Raw genomic sequence first — 20,993 nt, 5'->3', positions numbered from 1 at the left:
GGATAGATTCAGAACAGATCTAGCAGCTCAAAAGTGGGCATCCATGAGGCGCTGTGGGCCATCAGCAGCAGCAGAATAGTATTCCAGCACAATCTGTAACCTCATGGCCCGGCATTATCCTCACTCTACCATTACCAACAAGCCAGGGGATCAACCCTGGTTCAATGAGGAGTGTAGAACAGCATGCCAGTAGCAGCACCTGGCGTACCTAAAAATGAGGTGCCAACCTGGTGAAGCTACATCTCAGGACTACATACATGCTAAACAGCAGAAGCAACATGCTATAGACAGAGCTAAGTGATTCCACAACCAACGGATCAGTTCAAAGCTCTGAAATCCTGTCACATCCAGTCGTGAATGGTGGTGGACAATTAAACAACTAACGGGAGGAGGAGGCTCTGTAAACATCCCCATCCTCAATGATGGCAGAGTCCAGCACATGAGTGCAAAAGACAAGGCTGCATTTGCAACCATCTTCAACCAGAAGTGCCAAGTGGATGATCCATCTTGGCCTCCTCCCGATATCCCTACCATCACAGAAACCAGTCTTCAGCCAATTCGATTCACTCCATGTGATATCAAGAAACGGCTAAGTGCACTGGATACAACAAAGGCTATAGGCCCCGACAACATCCCAGCTGTAGTGCTGAAGACTTGTGCTCCAGAACTAGCCGCACCTCTAGCCAAACTGTTCCGGTACAGCTACAACAGTGGCATCTACCCGACTGTGGAAAATTGCCCAGGTATGTCCTGTCCACAAAAAGCAGGACAAATCCAATCCGGCCAATTCCTGCCCCATCAGCCTACTCTCAATCATCAGCAAAGTGATGGAAGGTGTCGTCGACAGTGCTATCAAGCGACACTTACTCACCAATGACCTGCTCACTGATGTTCAGTTTGGGTTCCGCCAGAACCACTAGGCTCCAGACCTCATTACGGCCTTGGTTCAAACACAGACAAAAGAGCTGAATTCCAGAGGTGAGGTGAGAGTGACTGCACTTGACATCAAGGCAGCATTTGACCAAGTGTGGCACCAAGGAGCCCTAGTAAAATTGAAGTCAATGAGAAGCAGGAGGAGAACTCTCCAGTGGCTGGAGTCATACCTAGCACAAAGGAAGATGGTAGTGGTTGTTGGAGACCAATCATCTCAGCCCCAGGGCATTGCTGCAGGAGTTCCTCAGGGCAGTGTTCTAGGCCCAACCATTTTCAGCTGCTTCATCAATGACCTTCCCTCCATCATCAAGGTCAGAAATGGGGATGTTCGCTGATGATTGCACAGTGTTCAGTTCCATTCGCAACCCCTCAGATAATGAAGCAGTCCGTGCCCGCATGTTGCAAGACCTGGACAACATCCAGGCTTGGGCTGATAAGTGGCAAGTAACATTCGCGCCAGACAAGTGCCAGGCAATGACCATCTCCAACAAGAGAGAATCTAACCACTTTCCCTTGACATTCAATGGCATTACCATTGCCGAATCCCCCACCATCAACATCCTGGGGGTCACCATTGACCAGAAACTTAACTGGACTAGCCACATAAATACTGTGGCTACAAAAGCAGGTCAGAGGCTGGGTATTCTGCGGCGAGTGACTCATCTCCTGACTCCGCAAAGCCTTTCCACCATCTACAAGGCACAAGTCAGGAGCATGATGGAATACTCTCCACTTGCCTGGATGAGTGCAGCAACAACACTCAAGAAGCTCGACAAAGCAGCCCGCTTGATTGGCACCCCAACCACCACCCTGAACATTCACTCCCTTCACACCCGGTGCACTGTGGCTGCAGTGTGTACCATCCACAGGATGCACTACAGCAACTCGCCAAGGCTTCTTCGACAAAACCTCCCAAACCCGTGACCTCTACTACCTAGAAGGACAAGGGCAGCAGGCACATGGGAACAACACCACCTGCACGATCCCCTCCAAGTCACACACCATCCCGACTTGGAAATATATCGCCGTTCCTTCCTCGTCACTGGGTCAAAATCCTGGAACTCCCTTTCGAACTGTGGGAGAACCTTCACCACACGGACTGCAGCGATTGAAGAAGGCGGCTCACCACCACCTTCTCAAGGGCAACTAGGGATGGGCAATAAATGCTGGCCTTGCCAGCGACGCCCACATCCCATGAACGAATAAAAAATAAAATTATACTCCATCTGTCACCTTGCCCACTCACTTAACCTGTCTCTATCCTTTTGCGGATTCTTTGCATCCTCCTCACAACTTACTTTCCCACCTAGCTTTGTATCGTCAGCAAACTTGGATACATTGCACTCGATCCCTTCATCTCAGTCATTAATATAGATTGTAAATAGCTGAGGCCCAAGCACTGATTACAGTGGCACCCCACTAGTTACAGCCTGCCAACCTGAAAATGACCTGCTTATTCCTACTCTCTTTTCTGTCCGTTCACCAATTCTCTATCCATGCTAATTTATTATCCCTAATCCAATGAGCCCTAATCTTGTGTAACAACCTCTTGTGTGGCACCTTATCGAATGCCTTTTGAAAATCCAAATATACTACATCCACTGATTTCCCCCTTATCTACCCTGCTAGCTGCACCCTCAAAAAAACTCTAATAAGTTTGTCTAACATGATTTCCCTGTCATAAAACCGTGTTGACTCTGCCTAATCATATTATGATTTTCTAAGTACCCTGTTACTACGTCCTTAATAATAGACTCTAACATTTTCCCTACTACTGATGTCAGGCTAACTGGCCAGTAGTTCCCTGTTTTCTCTCTCCCTCCTTTGTTGAATAGTGGGGCTACCTTCCAATCCATTGGGACCGTTCTAGAATCTAAGGAATTTTAGAAGTTCAAAACCAATGCATCCACTATCTCTGCAGCCACCTCTTTTAAAACCCTAGGATGTAGGCCATCAGGCCCAGGGGACTTTTTGGCTTTTAGTCCCATTAATTTTTCTATTACTTTTTCTTTACAAATCTTAATTATTTTAAGTTTCTTCCTCTCATTAGCATAGTTTGAATTCACATACAGTTTAATAGCAAGTGAAGGTACATCCTTAAATTAACTTTAATCCCGTAGAGGAATTGCACGCATGTGTTTATAGGGAAAAATACAATAAAATTACATAGTTACAAAATGAGAATATTGCGCAATTTGTTTTTAATTTTTCATTGATTAAAGCGGTAACATCTTCATGAAAATGCTTGGCAAACCTATTTTTTTGTTTGTGCACACCCTTCAGTGACATAATCATTTTGAAACACATTTGCGTGTGATGCCAAAGGAAAAGTAACATCCATCCTCATCTCTTTATGATTTTCTCTTGCTGCAAACTAACATTTTGCCAAATATTTTTTATGAAGATTTTGCCCTTTTAACATGAGAAGCATGTATGATGTAAATGAAATTAACTGTATGTAATATTTTCTTTTCCAAAGTAGAAGAACTCTCCTTTAGCCAGCTTTTCTAGTGACCTAGCATTCCTACAACTGTTTCTCTTTCAATCTGCATTTCTAGACAAACTTTTCTGTTTTCATTCCTTCCAGTTGTGGAATCTGCATGGTCTGTATGCCATCTTCTACAGGGCACTCTGCATTTCTCTTCCTCTGGCAACATCAGAGACCTACCCTATAAGTAAGACTTTGGGTTATTTGCAGCTTTTATATGCAGATTGTGCATTTGCCTGTTCTATCGACAATGGGTTTGCTTTAAACCTGCTAAATGTTTCAGTTTCTGTTAACCCTGGTTACACACAATTATTACACTCCTGACATCTGGGAGGTAATTTTAACCCCCGAGGACAGTTGGGTTGGGTGGGAAGGTAAAACCCAACCACAACCCGCACATTTCCGGCTTTAATGGAGGCGGGTAGAAGGGTGGGTGACCAACCCGCTCTCAGGAGGCGGGTCGGTCAGTAAAAATTTTCTAAGGAGGCTGCAGGCCTCCATTTTAATAGCTGTTTTATTTATAACTCTTGGTGGTCGGGAATTCTGAGCCTTCTGATTCTTGCCACATGAGAGGAGGCGAGAAGGGCCGGATCGGCAGGTAAGTGCTTTTATTGCACTGCTTATGAGCCAGGAGGAGCAGGAATGTTTCCTCCAGATCCTACAAGCTTACCTGCCGTGATCCAACACCTCCCCCCCCCCCCCGATCGGTCGGCCGGCCGGCCGGCCGACCACCCCCTTCCCCCCCCCCCCCCCCAATGCCTGACCCCTGGATCTAACCTCGACCCCCCACCCCCAAAGTCTTCCGGGTTTCCGTCCGGAAATGCTCCCCTCCCGGCTCTCCACAGCTTGGAATGAAAATCCGGGCCCAGTGCACTCACACAGTAGTTACATTGCTGGGGTGAAATTTTCACACAGACCACTGAGCTTGGTAAATGCTTGATGACACTCCTCTTCTGCCTCCATGATTCAGTGGGGAAATGAATCATGTGGTGCGGTGCTGAATCAACAGGCCAAGAAAATCCCAGTCTTCCTGTGTGTGCTGAGTTAACCAATTTCAGCTGGGGTTGCAGTGGAGCACTACAGTTGACTCATGCTTAGGGTAGGAATGGATAAAATGCATTTCTGTTCCGACTTCTAACTGATATCCAGTGACCCCTGCTGGAAAGTTCTTGTATGTATGTGAGGACTTGATTGGGCTTGGTTCTGATACCCACCAGGGCCAAGTAGCCTGCTGACACACTGGCCAGGCTCACACATGAAGAATGGCCACTTGAGCAAGGTATCAGAATGCTGACTGTACCAAATCCTAGTGTGAGCGGTCAGCTAAAAGGGAGAGAAGAAAATTGCAGGTGATTTAAAAAAAAGTTTGCTGATATTGACTTAAATGTAAATTGCTTGTTATAGGGTTTCTATAAAACAGTTGCTGAATGAATAAGGCTACAGTCTACACACATGCAGGCATTAAAATATCTACCCCACCTGTGTTATCTTTTTCCAGTTCCTTTACATTTTGAGCCTTATCGTTTTTATCTATGGTAAGTACTGCAGTTATATTAAAATATATTTTGTTTCAGCAGGATAGTTGGGTTGATTTGCACTGACGCTAATGAAATCTGAAACACTATTTAGTTTACTTATTCTGCTTTCTTTTTCACACTCCCCTGTCATACACCCTTCTGTGTCAGAAAGACTTCTGGGTCTCTGTTATGGTTTGACAGTTTTACTATAGGACTTTTGTCCCCGAGGCTAGCAATGAGAATTGATTGTGACTTGGTTGTTGTAACTGCTCAGTGATTCACTCCATTTTTACTTTTATTTCTATTGCCCTTATTGACCATCTGTTTGAAAACATTTGAGAAGGAAGCTGTAAACTAAATTATTTTTAAAACTTCATTTTAGCCCTAATGCACAGAAACCTTTGTTGATTTATCACTGTGCACTTTCCTGTCATTTGTCTGCAGATTTTTTTTTTGAAACTACATTTTAACAGAATAATAAAGTTTGTGAATCAAGTCCTCAATTTGTACTTTCTCTCCTTTTCCAGGTGTGCTCATGCACTTGATTGGATTAGGATTATTCTATGGTCGACGGTCTAAATCTTTCCTATCAGAAACCAGTATTGTGACTCTTTTCAAACTCTTGGCAAAGTATGTCAAACTATGTAAGTGGCACTGAGATAATGTATTTACACTTTCACTTAACTGACATGTTTCATTGTATGTAGATTGTTCTGTACTCTTTTGGATTTATCAGTGTAGATGTACATAAATCCAGGTCTGAAATCTGGATTCGACTTTAATTGCTTTGAGAAAATCCCCATTAACAGATCTTGCATTTTAGAAATATTGAAAGCAGCATTCCTTGAATAATTCATTATGTGCAGCACACTATTTAAACTGCTAAAATTTATAATATAATTTTCAAACATAAGTTCCAGGAAGCCTTTTAAAAATATATAATTCAAATATTGATTAAATTGCTTTAATTCTGTTTTAAAAGCAGGCATTTAAATCAGAATGATTGGTGATTGTGACTACATAGAAAGGCATACATTTGGTTTATAAGTGGAGGAAATATGACGAGAAGTAAAACAACAAATGTTGGAAATCTTAAATATAAACAGAAAATACTAGAAATGCACAAAAGCTCAATTAGCATCTGAAAGATAGGTTTATATATTTGATGTGAACCTTCATCAAAATTCAAATTCTGACTGTGAGTCACTCCTGATACACTAACCTATCTTCTCTTTCAGATACTAATTGACCTGTTGTGCATTTCCAATTTTTTGTTTTTATTTCTGGTTTACTACAATGTGGGTACTGCATCCTGGCATAACCATGGGATGTATTTTGGTGTTTCCAATATGGGGAATAAAATAACACTGATGGGGTGTAGATTTCCCAACCTCTGATCCCATGGCTCCAAACTGGGTCTTGGGCTGATTGGACATTGCTGGCCCTGTTATTGGCTATTCCTGGAGCACAGAGGGATTTTTCTCACCAGTTATATCACCCTAAAAGTGAGGGATATCAACTTGAGGCTTCTGCTGTCTGTAAGAAACTTGATGTTTTTACTTGAAATGGGGAAGTACTTTGAACTTTCCTTCTTCTCTGAATTTATTCTGATATTGGTTTAAATTTCATATCGAAGAGCAACAGCTGCTAGTTTATTTAAAAATTGCAATATATAAAAAGGCCTAAATTTGCAATCATGGCCTTCGAAAGGGAACTGGATAAGTACTTGAAATGAAAAAATGTGCAGGGCTACAAGGATATGACGTGGGAGTGGCTGGATTGCTAGTGCATAGAGCCAGCGTGGACTCAATGGGCCAAATGGCCTCCTTCCATGCTATAACCTTTCTATGATTCTTTCTATGATTCTATCTTGTTTTATCCATCCAGAAAGATCCTAATACTACCCCACTGCAACATCTAATTGTTTCTTAAATGATTCCAGGGTTTTTGACTCCACGACTCTATTTGAAGTTTATTCCACATGTTGATGACTTTTTATGTGAAAAAAAAATTCCTGCTATCAGTCCTAAAAGTACTCTTCTCTAGTTTGTACTTGTGCTCTACTGTTGCACTTTAATTTAAAGTAATATTTGTGAACAGTGAATGACTCCCTCATAATGATTGTCAAATCTCTTCCCTAGTCTCTTCCAGCACTCTCTGGGATAAACACCATCTATCCTTGGATAAATTAGCAAAGTTGATGCACCATAAAATACATAACCTTCTTATGTCTTCAGAAATCCTGCTATATTATTCATTGTAACGGATAAATTCAAAATGTTGCTAGATTGACTACTTGAATGTCTGAATGTTGTGTTTTTAAAACCACCTTCAAACAGTGTCTTTGTTATTGTAGTTTACAATACTGTGCTTGATAACAATTGTTAGAATGAAAAATCCCATTTTTAACATGAAAATATTTTTTTCAAATTTTACACTATTTCCTGTTTAGTGCTTTGGCTGTTTGTAGGTGTGGGCCTGTTAGGGTTAGGACATCGATTCATGTTGTATCAGAAGAAATTACTCAACCCGGTGAGTGTCCTGGTCTGTAAGATATTTAATTTTTTTCTATTCATACAGAGTTTAAGAATGTATTTCAATTCAATCAGAACTTTTACGAGAACAGGCAGATGATGTAAGAGAGATAAACCAAAACTGATTATGAAAATTACCCTGTTCATGGCATATACCTCATAATTGGAAATGTGTCACAATTTGTTCAGTTTTTCTAAGTGTATTTTTCTTAAGATTTGCTATGATTAACCTTCATATATTTTCTTAATTTTCTTCCCCGTTGCTTCTACCTTTTGTGACCAGTCTGTGAAGAAAGACTTCTCAGCCATGATATGGTCGTACAGATTTGGATTTGACAATCGTGGTTGGCCAAGTTTAGAAAGATCTGCTGAGCTTATTGAACAGACAGGTATGTTTTTTTTTTCTGCACTTAATATATTTTTTTTAAATTATAGTCATTCTAATAATATTTTACTGCTTTTGTTTCCTTTTTTATCTGGCATTTTTTTCCCTGTCCTCTTCTCCTGAAAATGTTGATTCCTTGTTTGTGTATTGTTCTATTGGTATGGGTATTTTTACAATTCATTCCCAGGATTTGGGCGTCGCTGGCAAGGCCAGGATTTGTTGCCCGTCCCTAGTTGCTCAGAGAAAGTGGTGATGAGCCGCCTTCAACCGCTGCATTTAGCGGTTTGATACAACTGAGGAGCTTGCTAGGCCACTTCAGAGGTCAGTTAAGAGTCAACCACTTTGGTGTGAGACTGGAGCATCTCACCCAATTGGCCATTCTTCACGTTTGAGCCTAGACTGTGTGTAGCAGCCGATTGCGATGTCCCCTCCAAACAGTCTGTCCTGACTCAATGTATACACACACACACACACACTCTCTCTCTCTTCAAGTACGGAGTTGGAAGCGTGGTTAATTTTTCCTTTCTTAGCCAGGGGCACTGACGCCAATTGTATTCTCCCTGTTGCCACTCTACTTAAGATCAACTAAATCGGCTTAGACCAGGCATCAAACCTGTGTGGAGGGAAAACCCTGTCGGACTTGTCCTGCAGCCTCTCCAGTTGCTACACTCTTGACGTGCCCCCTGTCCACGATGTATATCATTTGTTCTTTCAGTCGGGAAGCACATGGATGAATGGTGTCCCTCCCCCTGTGGCCGCCTGCTCCCTCTTATTGTGTGAGAGCTTGTCCTGCAAAAAAGCAAGTGAGTGTCAGTGTTAGAATAGTGAGATGCTTTGAGGATGTGCGTGAGGGTAGAATAGTATGCTGGTATGTGGAAGATGGCGGAAGTGTGAAGAGGTGAGGGAAGTAATAATGAGGACAGTAGCAGGAGTAGAGCACTACAGTAAGTGCAGAAGGAGGTGGAGCGAAGTGTGCTGCAGTGATTGGATGAGAGTGATGGAAATCAGAGGAGGGAATGGTTGAGAGTGCTGGGGCTACAGGCAGTTGTAGGGCTAAGCAGAGAGTAATGAGATGTGAGTTAGGAGGCTTAACTTGTGAGGTCATTGAACTTTTTTTCAGCATTGCAGCCATGTCCTGAGAGCAATGCTTCTGGCACTCCCCTGCTCAGCCACCTTCAGCTGCCTAGGCCCCAAGCTTTGCTATTCCCTCCCTAAACCACTCTGCCTCTCTCTCTCCTCCTTTAAGACGCTCCTTAAAACCTACCTCTTTAACCAAGCTTTTGGTCACCTGTCTCCTAATATCTCCTTATGTGGCTTGGTATCAAATTTTGTTTGATAACGTTCCTGTGAAGCACCTTGGGAGGTTTTACCACATTAAAGGTGCTATATAAATGCAAGTTGTTGTTGCCTGCCATTATCAGTTATCTTCAGTAATAGTTGCCTGCAGCCAAAGTGCACGTCCTCTTTGAGGTGCAGGCTGCCTTTAAATGGTTTAACAACGTGCGATATTGACATCCTCATTAGGCGAGCTGGCAGTCAACAGTATGAGTTGTGCTAGCAATCCGCCTGTTCTATTCAAATAAGGCAGGGGCCACCAATTTGGAGCTTTAGTTATAGCCACGTTATTAGGCGTGTGCTCCACATGCGGCACCTATTCTGTGCCTGAAAACTGGTGTAAACCAATTTCTACTCCTGGGTTCCTGAAATAGAACGCTTTCCATTCACCAGCACAAATATCCCTTCACCAGCACAAATATCCCTTCAACATCCTGCTGAACAGAAAAAAGACAGTTATACATGGGCCTTTAATAAAACCAGATTCATTTACTTGAAAACTTGGTTGCAGGGTAGGCCTTAAAGGCAACTAAGGGACATTTTAGTACCTTTTATCTAAAAGATTGTGCATTTCTTTCAATTGTGAACAGTAGAGCCTCTGACCTTTCTGACTCTGCACTCTTGCTATTGATAATAGGTGCTGATTTAATTACCATATTGGAAAGTGATGCCTCCAAACCATTTCTGGGAAACAACGATCTCACCATGTGGCTGGGAGAGAAACTGGGTTTTTACATGGATTTTGGTCCAAGCACAAAAGATCACACCTGGGGGTAAGTCCTTGATGACAACTATATACAAAACTTGTTAATTAGCATATCAGTTTATAATCTGGTGCTTAAATAGTTAAAAGATTGTGTGGTCCTAGGCTTCGCTTACAATGGACAGAATGTTCCTCTGATTACTACTGCCGGTGCTGTTTTACTTACCACTTAATTTTCATGTTTTGATTTGGTAATAGTTTGAATTACTGTTCGTTTTCCCCCTAATTTTTATTACCACCATTGACCATTACCACCAGATGGAAACAGTGCTTATTTTGGCAGGCAAAAGGGTACATTCCTGTTAAATTTAGTAACCTGTGCAGTATTTTCACTTTAGCTGTGAACAGTCATATTGGGTGGTGGTGAGGTGTGCCCTCAGCTGCTGTAAATGTCGCTTCACCTCTAAACTGGGTGGAATAATGTTGATAGCTTTCTCTGTGGTGACTACAGAGGCCATTACACTCATTATTTTCCCAACTATAGTTTTATCCAGCAGGCTACAGCTGCATGGTACAGAGAGGCTTTGCCATAAGCTCCATCAAAAATAGGGAAACTCTATTTCACATATTACATTTTGAATGAAATTGGACGCTACATGTCAGTAAAAACATGCTTCACAATTTTTTTGTCTCACATTGGACCCTTAAGGTTTGCTCATAACTGTGCCCACATCAAGCCAGCTCATCCATTCCTAAACATCAGGTACATAAACCTAAGCATTATCAAAAAAATATTAAATTGGTGCTTGATCAACTCCAAAGTTAATTTCCCCAGCCATCCCATCGTTGCTTGGACACTCCAAAGTTGTTCCCCAATTTGCTTTACTACTTAATAGAAGAGCAAAAATCAATATTACTTTCCAAAAGTAAGAGATTCTGAAATATAATAAACAACACTTTATCTCCGTAGTTATTTTTATTGCCTGGTTTTGTTCTTTAGTGTATTTTTCATAGACTGAAAGAGCCGATACAATGTGAGTATGTACCTCAGAGCACAGTTAGAAGAGGCTTGTTTTCTGGAGAGCTGGAATGAACTGCCCTTTGAAGCAGGTCTAGACCAGGTTTGCGGGTGATCCGTGTCTCTTCCAGATTAAAATGCAAGTCTTCCCTCATGTCTTGATCATTTCTAGGAAGTTCTGGACCCAGTATTCTTACAGAGCCACCACTCCCACACAGCCTTCTATGCCTTTTCCCCTCCTTTCTCTCCTTCAGACACACTGAACACAGCAGTGTTGATCTTTGTGATTGGTGTGAATGTAATTTTAATGGTCTTGTTCTGTAGTGTAGGAGAGACCCCTGTTTCTCTTGGTGTCGCTCAACCTCTTGACACTGTCTGTGCCACCTGTTTGTGGTCATACATTTTGATTTTTAAAAAAGTAACTCTTAACTGGCTGGGGAAATTAACTTTGGAGTTGATCAAGGGGGTGCGGATGGGTGATGTTGAAAAACAGGAGGATTTAAAAGTTCAGGTTCAGAAGGCATTAAAATAATTACCTCAAGTTGATACAGCCATTAAAAAAGCTAATGGAATATTGGGTTTTATGGCAAGAAGTATAGAATACAAAAGTCGAAATGTAATGGTGAATCTATGGAAAACTTTAGTAAGACCACAGTTGGAGTACTGTATGCCGTTTTGAGCTCCACACTATAGGAAGGATATTGAGGCAATTGAGGCGGTACAGCAAAAATACAAAGAAAGACATGGAAAAAGTGGAGTTGTTTTCGTTAAAACATGAGAGATTACAGGGAGATTTGATAGGTTTTTAAAATTATGAAGGGGTGGAACAGAGTAGAGGGAAACAAATTGTTTACATTGTTTGAGGGGTCTAGATTGAGGGGACATAGATATAAGATTAAATGTAAGAGATTTAGGACAGAGAGCAGGAGAAACTTTTTTATACAGTGGGTAGTGAGGCTGTGGAATGCACTTGTGAAATTAGTGATTGAAGCAGAGACCATGTCAATATTTAAGAGGTTACATAGGTGGTTGAAGGAAAGGGGGGAACAGGGCAGGCACGTGGGATTAAGACTACAGCTCATGGAGGATAAACACCAAACACGGACTGGTTGGTCCGAATGGCCTGTTTCCACATTGTAATTTCAATGTAATCTACAATGTGATCCCAGCACCAAGCACATCTATCCCCTCTTGACTTTTATAGAGGAACTGTTCAATCTTCCATTACCTCCTCTTCTGGCTACTCTTTCCTATGCACTTTCCAGTGGCAGATACAATATCTGTTCATTCACTTCTTCCTACAACATTGTCTGGAGCCCCAAATACAATTCCATGCGTGACATTGATTTATAGGTATTTCCACCAATCTAATATAGTGTTCACAGCTCACATTGTGGTCTCCTCTATATTGGTGTGGCCAAACGCCAATTGTGGCTGCAATGCTGCTCTAACCAACCTTAGAATATTATTCCATCTTTCTCATTTTCAGTCTGCAACCCTCTGGTCTGAACAGTGAGTTTTGCAACATCAGATCTGAACTGACTTGCCCCATTTTCCTGTCACTTTCTCCCTTCACACTCTGTTTTTCACTTCTGTTTTACTTACCTTCTGCCTTTTCTCAACCTGACTGAGATGACCTTTATATCACCCAGCACTTTTTACCTCTTTCCAGTTTAAAAAAAATCAATTCAAGTGTTACTTAATTACCCATTGGCTGTCTCTTTATCATAGCAATTAGCATATTTCACCCTTGATCTTTACCTGTTGTTCTCCCTGCCCCTCTGTTTTGGGCAACCCTATGGAGGGTTCTGATGAAGGGTTTTTACCCAAGATGTTAACCTAACTTCTGTCTTTTAAAATGCTGAGAGGCTTACTGTATATTTCCGGCAATTTCCATTTTATTTCAAATTTCTAGCATTTGTGTCTTTTTCATTTCTATTTTTTAAGTGTTAAAGATACTGGTATTCTTGAAACTGATGAATGTTATGATTCTTACATATGATGCAATGGATAGATTCTCTGGTTAACAATTTTCTAGTCAAAATGAATGTACAACTGCCTACTTGACCTGAAATCTTATGAATTTCTGATGTTTAGGACAATGGTTCTGTCGAGATACCCTATAGTTCAGTCCGTGCACCATCTTCTTCCGTCCCCACATGGAGAGCTTGCTCCTGCCATTTCGATGACTGTCAACATTTCAGGGAATCTGGTGGACTTTGTTGTTGCTCACTTTGGCAACGACCAGTAAGTAAATTTTCTTATATTCATTTAACAATTTAAGGGTTCCCGTCCCTTATTTCTATATTTTTCTATACTTCAGGGCGTTGCTATATAGGCCCAAATGTTTTAAAGGGAGATATCTTGTATACTGGATGGTCACCCCTTGTTCTTGTGTTGGTTTAAAACTGCTAATTTGTTAAACGTCTGGGAGAAAATATTTAAGCCTGGTTATTATTATTATTGATGTGGAGATGCCGGTGATGGACTGGGGTTGACAATTGTAAACAATTTTACAACACCAAGTTATAGTCCAGCAATTTTATTTTAAATTCACAAGCTTTCGGAGGCTACCTCCTTCCTCAGGTGAACGATGTGGAAATGAAGTCCTCGAAATGAAGTCACATTTATAATTCACAGAACAATGCTGGTGATAACAGACAGTTTTTTCAACTGCCCGTTGCCAAGGCAATCAGTGTGCAGACAGACAGGTGTTACCTGCCAGGTCTCAGAATATACAAATCACCAAAAAAAAACAACAAACAAAAAAAAAACAGAGATAGAGAGGTAGAAACATAGAAAAGACAGCAACTGACCCGTTATATTAAAAACAGATAACATTTGTTCGCTGGTGGGGTAACGTGTAGCGTGACATGAACCCAAGATCCCGGTTGAGGCCGTCCTCATGGGTGCGGAACTTGGCTATCAATTTCTGCTCTACGATTTTGCGTTGTCGTGTGTCTCGAAGGCCGCCTTGGAGTACGCTTACCCGAAGGTCGGTGGCTGAATGTCCTTGACTGCTGAAGTGTTCCCCGACTGGGAGGGAACCCTCCTGTTTGGCGATTGTTGCGCGGTGTCCGTTCATCCGTTGTCGCAGTGTCTGCATGGTCTCGCCAATGTACCATGCTCCGGGGCATCCTTTCCTGCAACGTATGAGGTAGACAACGTTGGCCGAGTCACAGGAGTATGAACCATGCACCTGGTGGGTGGTGTCCTCTCGTGTGATGGTGGTATCTGTGTCGATGATCTGGCATGTCTTGCAGAGGTTACCGCGGCAGGGTTGTGTGGTGTCGTGGACGCTGTTCTCTTGAAAGCTGGGTAATTTGCTGCGAACGATGGTCTGTTTGAGGTTGGGTGGCTGTTTAAAGGCGAGTAGTGGAGGTGTGGGGATGGCCATAGCGAGGTGTTCGTCGTCATTGATGACATGTTGAAGGCTGCGGAGAACATGGCGTAGTTTCTCCGCTCCGGGGAAGTACTGGACGACAAAGGGTACTCTGTTGGTTGCGTCCCGTGTTAGTCTCCTGAGGAGGTCTATGCGATTTTTTGCTGTGGCCCGTCGGAACTGTCGATCGATGAGTCGAGCGTCATATCCCGTTCTTACTAGGGCGTCTTTCAGCGTCTGTAGGTGTCCATCGCGTTCCTCCTCGTCTGAGCAGACCCTGTGTATTCGCAGGGCCTGTCCATAGGGGATGGCCTCTTTGACGTGGTTAGGGTGGAAGCTGGAAAAGTGGAGCATCGTGAGGTTGTCCGTGGGCTTGCGGTAGAGTGAGGTGCTGAGGTGCCCGTCTTTGATGGAGATTCGTGTGTCCAAGAAAGAAACTGATTCTGAGGAGTAGTCCATGGTGAGCTTGATGGTGGGATGGAACTTGTTGATGTTATCGTGTAGTCTCTTCAGTGATTCCTCGCCGTGGGTCCATAGAAAGAAAATGTCGTCGATGTATCTGGTGTATAGTGTTGGTTGGAGGTCTTGTGCAGTGAAGAAGTCCTGCTCGAACTTGTGCATGAAAATGTTGGCGTATTGGGGTGCGAATTTGGTCCCCATGGCTGTTCCGTGTGTTTGGGTAAAGAACTGGTTATCGAAGGTGAAGACATTGTGATCCAGGATGAAGCGGATGAGTTGTAGGATGGCGTCCGGAGATTGGCTGTTGTTGGTGTTGAGTATTGATGCTGTCGCAGCGATGCCGTCATCGTGGGGGATACTGGTGTAGAGTGCCGAGACGTCCATCGTGGTGAGAAGTGTTCCTGGTTCAACTGGTCCGTGGGTACTGAGTTTTCGTAGGAAGTCTGTAGTGTCGCGACAGAAGCTGGGGGTTCCCTGTACGATGGGTTTCAGGATGCCCTCGATGTATCCAGAGAGGTTCTCACACAGGGTTCCGTTGCCTGATACGATAGGACGTCCAGGTGTGTTGGCTTTGTGTATCTTTGGGAGGCAGTAGAAGTCTCCCACGCGGGGATTACGTGGGATGAGAGTGCGTAGGATGCTTTGAAGGTCTGGATCGAAGGTCTTGATCAGTTTGTTGAGCTGGTGGGTGTGTTCTTTGGTCGGGTCTGCGGGTAACCGTCTGTAGTGTTCCTGGTTGTCCAGTTGTCGGTATGCTTCTTTGCAATAGTCCGTCCTGTTCTGTATGACTATGGCTCCTCCTTTGTCCGCTGGTCAAAGGTCTTGATCAACAAACTGATCAAGACCTTCGATCCAGACCTTCAAAGCATCCTACGCACTCTCATCCCACGTAATCCCCGCGTGGGAGACTTCTACTGCCTCCCAAAGATACACAAAGCCAACACACCTGGACGTCCTATCGTATCAGGCAACGGAACCCTGTGTGAGAACCTCTCTGGATACATCGAGGGCATCCTGAAACCCATCGTACAGGGAACCCCCAGCTTCTGTCGCGACACTACAGACTTCCTACAAAAACTCAGTACCCACGGACCAGTTGAACCAGGAACACTTCTCACCACGATGGACGTCTCGGCACTCTACACCAGTATCCCCCACGATGACGGCATCGCTGCGACAGCATCAATACTCAACACCAACAACAGCCAATCTCCGGACGCCATCCTACAACTCATCCGCTTCATCCTGGATCACAATGTCTTCACCTTCGATAACCAGTTCTTTACCCAAACACACGGAACAGCCATGGGGACCAAATTCGCACCCCAATACGCCAACATTTTCATGCACAAGTTCGAGCAGGACTTCTTCACTGCACAAGACCTCCAACCAACACTATACACCAGATACATCGACGACATTTTCTTTCTATGGACCCACGGCGAGGAATCACTGAAGAGACTACACGATAACATCAACAAGTTCCATCCCACCATCAAGCTCACCATGGACTACTCCTCAGAATCAGTTTCTTTCTTGGACACACGAATCTCCATCAAAGACGGGCACCTCAGCACCTCACTCTACCGCAAGCCCACGGACAACCTCACGATGCTCCACTTTTCCAGCTTCCACCCTAACCACGTCAAAGAGGCCATCCCCTATGGACAGGCCCTGCGAATACACAGGGTCTGCTCAGACGAGGAGGAACGCGATGGACACCTACAGACGCTGAAAGACGCCCTAGTAAGAACGGGATATGACGCTCGACTCATCGATCGACAGTTCCGACGGGCCACAGCAAAAAATCGCATAGACCTCCTCAGGAGACTAACACGGGACGCAACCAACAGAGTACCCTTTGTCGTCCAGTACTTCCCCGGAGCGGAGAAACTACGCCATGTTCTCCGCAGCCTTCAACATGTCATCAATGACGACGAACACCTCGCTATGGCCATCCCCACACCTCCACTACTCGCCTTTAAACAGCCACCCAACCTCAAACAGACCATCGTTCGCAGCAAATTACCCAGCTTTCAAGAGAACAGCGTCCACGACACCACACAACCCTGCCGCGGTAACCTCTGCAAGACATGCCAGATCATCGACACAGATACCACCATCACACGAGAGGACACCACCCACCAGGTGCATGGTTCATACTCCTGTGACTCGGCCAACGTTGTCTACCTCATACGTTGCAGGAAAGGATGCCCCGGAGCATGGTACATTGGCGAGACCATGCAGACACTGCGACAACGGATGAACGGACACCGCGCAACAATCGCCAAACAGGAGGGTTCCCTCCCAGTCGGGGAACACTTCAGCAGTCAAGGACATTCAGCCACCGACCTTCGGGTAAGCGTACTCCAAGGCGGCCTTCGAGACACACGACAACGCAAAATCGTAGAGCAGAAATTGATAGCCAAGTTCCGCACCCATGAGGACGGCCTCAACCGGGATCTTGGGTTCATGTCACGCTACACGTTACCCCACCAGCGAACAAATGTTATCTGTTTTTAATATAACGGGTCAGTTGCTGTCTTTTCTATGTTTCTACCTCTCTATCTCTGTTTTTTTTTTGTTTGTTGTTTTTTTTTGGTGATTTGTATATTCTGAGACCTGGCAGGTAACACCTGTCTGTCTGCACACTGATTGCCTTGGCAACGGGCAGTTGAAAAAACTGTCTGTTATCACCAGCATTGTTCTGTGAATTATAAATGCGACTTCATTTCGAGGACTTCATTTCCACATCGTTCACCTGAGGAAGGAGGTAGCCTCCGAAAGCTTGTGAATTTAAAATAAAATTGCTGGACTATAACTTGGTGTTGTAAAATTGTTTACAATTATTATTATTGGCTATGTTATTGTATGAGCGGCTAATACGTTCATATAACAAATTCCCATCTTAGCTACTTGAGCAGAGGTGTTAACCCCTTTGTTTTAAAATTGTGGAGAGGAATTTGATACAAGTTCATTAAGCATTTGTACGATATAATTGGCAGCAGTAATTTCTAGCCTTTTGTGTTGAATCTTGTGCATCGTAAAGTCCCACTTCACAGACATGAATGGACAGTGTGGGTTGTAGACCGCATTCTTGTTAGTAGAACAGAATTTGTGATGTTGCTGCATAAGGTTTCTACAAAAAAGATGGATTCTACAAAAAAGATGGATTCATTCCCTTCTCCATCAATTTGACTGTCAGTTGGTGGGTAGGGTTTGCTGAGAAGAGAAAATGTGTACCTCAAATTTTCCTTTGCAATCAACAGCTTGTATTTATATAGTGTCTTTAACGTAGTGAAACGTCCCAAGGCACTTCACAGGAGCGTTATCAAACAAAATTTGACACCGAACCACATAAGGCGATATTAGGGCAGGTGACCAAAAGCTTGGTCAAAGAGGTAGGTTTAAAGGAGCATCTTAAAAAAGGAGAGAGAGATGGAGAGGTTTAGGGAGGGAATTCCAGATCTTAGGGCCTAGGCAGCTGAAGGCATGGTCACCAGTGGTGGAGCGATGAAAATCAGGGATGTGCAAGAGGCCAGAATTGGAGGAGCGCAGAGATCTCGGAGGGTTGTAGGGCTGGAGGACTCCCTACAGAGATAGGGAGGGGCGAGGGCATGGAGGGATTTGAAAACAAGGATGAGAATTTTAAAATCGAGGCATTGCCGGACATGGAGTCAATGTAGGTCAGTGAGCACAGGAGTAATGGGTGAACGGGACTTGGTGCAAGTTAGGATATGGGCAGCAGAGTTTTGGATGAGCTCAGGTCTACGGAGGGTGCAAGGTGGGAGGCCGGCCAGGACAGCTCCACCTAAGCAGTTCGTTGTTTTCGTCTACATTCCTCTTCCCACCCCCTCCCCCAAGGGGTAGACTCATACTGGGGTATGGTTCCATGGGTGGCAACTTTCCTTCAGTACCTCACTCTTGTGGGCATTCTTCATATGTAAGACTAAACAGTGGGTATCAGCAAATCATTCAGCCTTGGGAGCCATCACAGCTGATCCTGACCCTGTCCTCACCAATGATGCATACATGCAATTTCCAGTATGATAACAGGAGTGGGGACTATTGTCTATTGATAAAGACTCCAAAAACTTGTATTTTTGTGTAACATTTCAATTGTTCTTTGTATTACAAGGTTTGCTCAACTTATTTGCTTTTGTCAGGGATGATCTAGACAGGAAGTTGCAGGCAGAGTACGTTTCTAATTTACTGAAGGAAATCCCACAGCCTGTTGTATTTCTGGGTTACATTACTTCTGAACCTGGCTCCAGAGACTACATACAACTTACAAAAACTGGAAATGTAAAGGTAAGGACATATTCACGAGAAATTAAAGTGAACCAAATGTGAAAGCATAACCTCATTCTTAATATTGTGTTTTATTATTTTAGTTTTAATTGTGACACTGTAATCTCCACTACAGAGGGCGTACAAACTTCCCACTGCTCAGATGTGTGATACATGTAAAATGACCTAAACCTATCAAACCTGATACCTGAAATAGTTCTTTGAAAGAAAAGCCCTAAAATCCTGATTCTAATTTACATAGAGGCATCTTATTTATGCATGCCTATTATAAGCCTGCAAAATCAAAAGTGAGCTAATTTAGTCCATTTCTAACTAAGTTACATGGACAGACTAGAGGAATTGGGTTGTTCACTTAGAGCAGGGAGGTTATGGGGAGATTTAATAGAGGTGTTCAAAATCATGAAGGGTTTTGATAGAGTAAATAAGGTGTAACTGTTTCCAGTGGCAGAAGTATCGGTAACCAGAACACACGGATTTAAGGTAATTGACAAAAGAACCAGAAGCGAGATGAGGAGAATTTTTTTTACGCAGCAAGTTGTTACGATCTGGAGTGCACTGCCTGAAAGGGTGGTGGAAGCAGATTCAACAATAACTTTCAAAAGGGAATTGGATAAATACTTGAAGGGAAAAATTTTGCAGAGCTATAGGGAAAGAGCAGGGGAGTGGGACTAATTGGATAGCTCTTTCAAAGAGCCAGCACAGGCATGATGGGTTGAATGGCCTCCTTCTGTGCTGTAAGATTCTATAATTCTATGAAGTAAGCAAATATTAACCACTTTCCAATTTTGCTTGTTTGCTTTTATATATGAAGTACACAAGTCTATCAAAGAGTAAAGCTTAATTAAAACATTAAAAAAATGGGTTTGAAGGAAATTCATGTTGTTTTTAAAGATCATTTTAACAGGGATTGGAGCAAAATTCTGAAGCTGTGGAGCAAAATATTTTAATAGATTTTTTGAGTTCACTTTGTTGCAGCTGGATCATGTGACATACCATCCTTGACAATAATCCTTACTTGTGATTTCAACATTCAGAAATGTGACCTGAATATAATGCCAGGTTGTTGGAGGCCAATCATCTTAGCCCCAGGAGTTCCTCAGGGCAGTGTCCTAGGCCCAACCATCTTCAGCTGCTTCATCAATGATGTGGAGATGCCGGTGATGGACTGGGGTTGACAATTGTAAACAATTTTACAACACCAAGTTATAGTCCAGCAATTTTATTTTAAATTCACAAGCTTTCGGAGATTTTCTCCTTCCTCAGGCAAATGTTTCAAGAGCTCCTTGAAGCCTACGCATTTATACATATAGAACAATACATGGTGTTTACAGACTGCCCCTGCAACTGCCCGTTGCCAAGGCAATCACCGTGTTCAGACAGAGAGGTGTCACCTGCAGAACCCCCGAATACACATTCAACAAAAAAACAAACAGGGAAAAAAAACAGAGAAAAAAAAACACAGAGAGAGGCAGAAACATCCGGAAGGCAGAGAGAGCCAGCAAATGACCCATTATATTAAATGACCTTCATCAATGACCTTCCTTCCATAAGGTCAGAAATGGGGATGTTCGCTGATGATTGCACAGTGTTCAGTTCCATTCGCAACCCCTCAAATAATGAAGCAGTCCATGCCCGCATGCAGCAAGATCTGGACAAATCCAGGCTTGGGCTGATAAGTGGCAAGTAACATTCGCACCAGACAAGTGTCAGACAATGACCATCTCCAACAAGAGAGAATCTAACCACTTTCCCTTGACATTCAATGGCATTACCATCGCCGAATCCCCCACCATCAACATCCTGGGGGTCATCACTGACCAGAAATTTAACTGGACCAGCCACATAAATACTGTGGCTACAAGAGCAGGTCAGAGTCTGGGTATTCTGCGGCAAGTGACTCACCTCCTGACTCCCCAAAGCCTTTCCAC

The 20,993-nt window shown here is 43.4% G+C and overlaps 1 protein-coding gene across 1 annotated transcript in view; it reads left to right on the top strand.

Moving 5' to 3' along the window:
• Nucleotides 1–20,993, top strand: part of LOC137342237 (PGAP2-interacting protein-like) — a 77,638-nt gene that overhangs the window by 34,113 nt on the left and 22,532 nt on the right. The window contains exons 8-13 of the mRNA XM_068006424.1: nt 5,466–5,582; nt 7,391–7,470; nt 7,756–7,861; nt 9,830–9,965; nt 13,011–13,160; nt 18,921–19,065. Coding sequence (XP_067862525.1) covers nt 5,466–5,582; nt 7,391–7,470; nt 7,756–7,861; nt 9,830–9,965; nt 13,011–13,160; nt 18,921–19,065 — 734 coding nt within the window. The remainder of the gene's footprint in view (nt 1–5,465; nt 5,583–7,390; nt 7,471–7,755; nt 7,862–9,829; nt 9,966–13,010; nt 13,161–18,920; nt 19,066–20,993) is intronic.

This window comes from Heptranchias perlo, chromosome 1 (assembly GCF_035084215.1).
Source record: "Heptranchias perlo isolate sHepPer1 chromosome 1, sHepPer1.hap1, whole genome shotgun sequence".
Classification (NCBI taxonomy): domain Eukaryota; kingdom Metazoa; phylum Chordata; class Chondrichthyes; order Hexanchiformes; family Hexanchidae; genus Heptranchias; species Heptranchias perlo.
The sequence above is the reverse complement of the archived record's forward strand: the minus strand, read 5'-3'. Positions and strand labels throughout refer to the sequence as shown.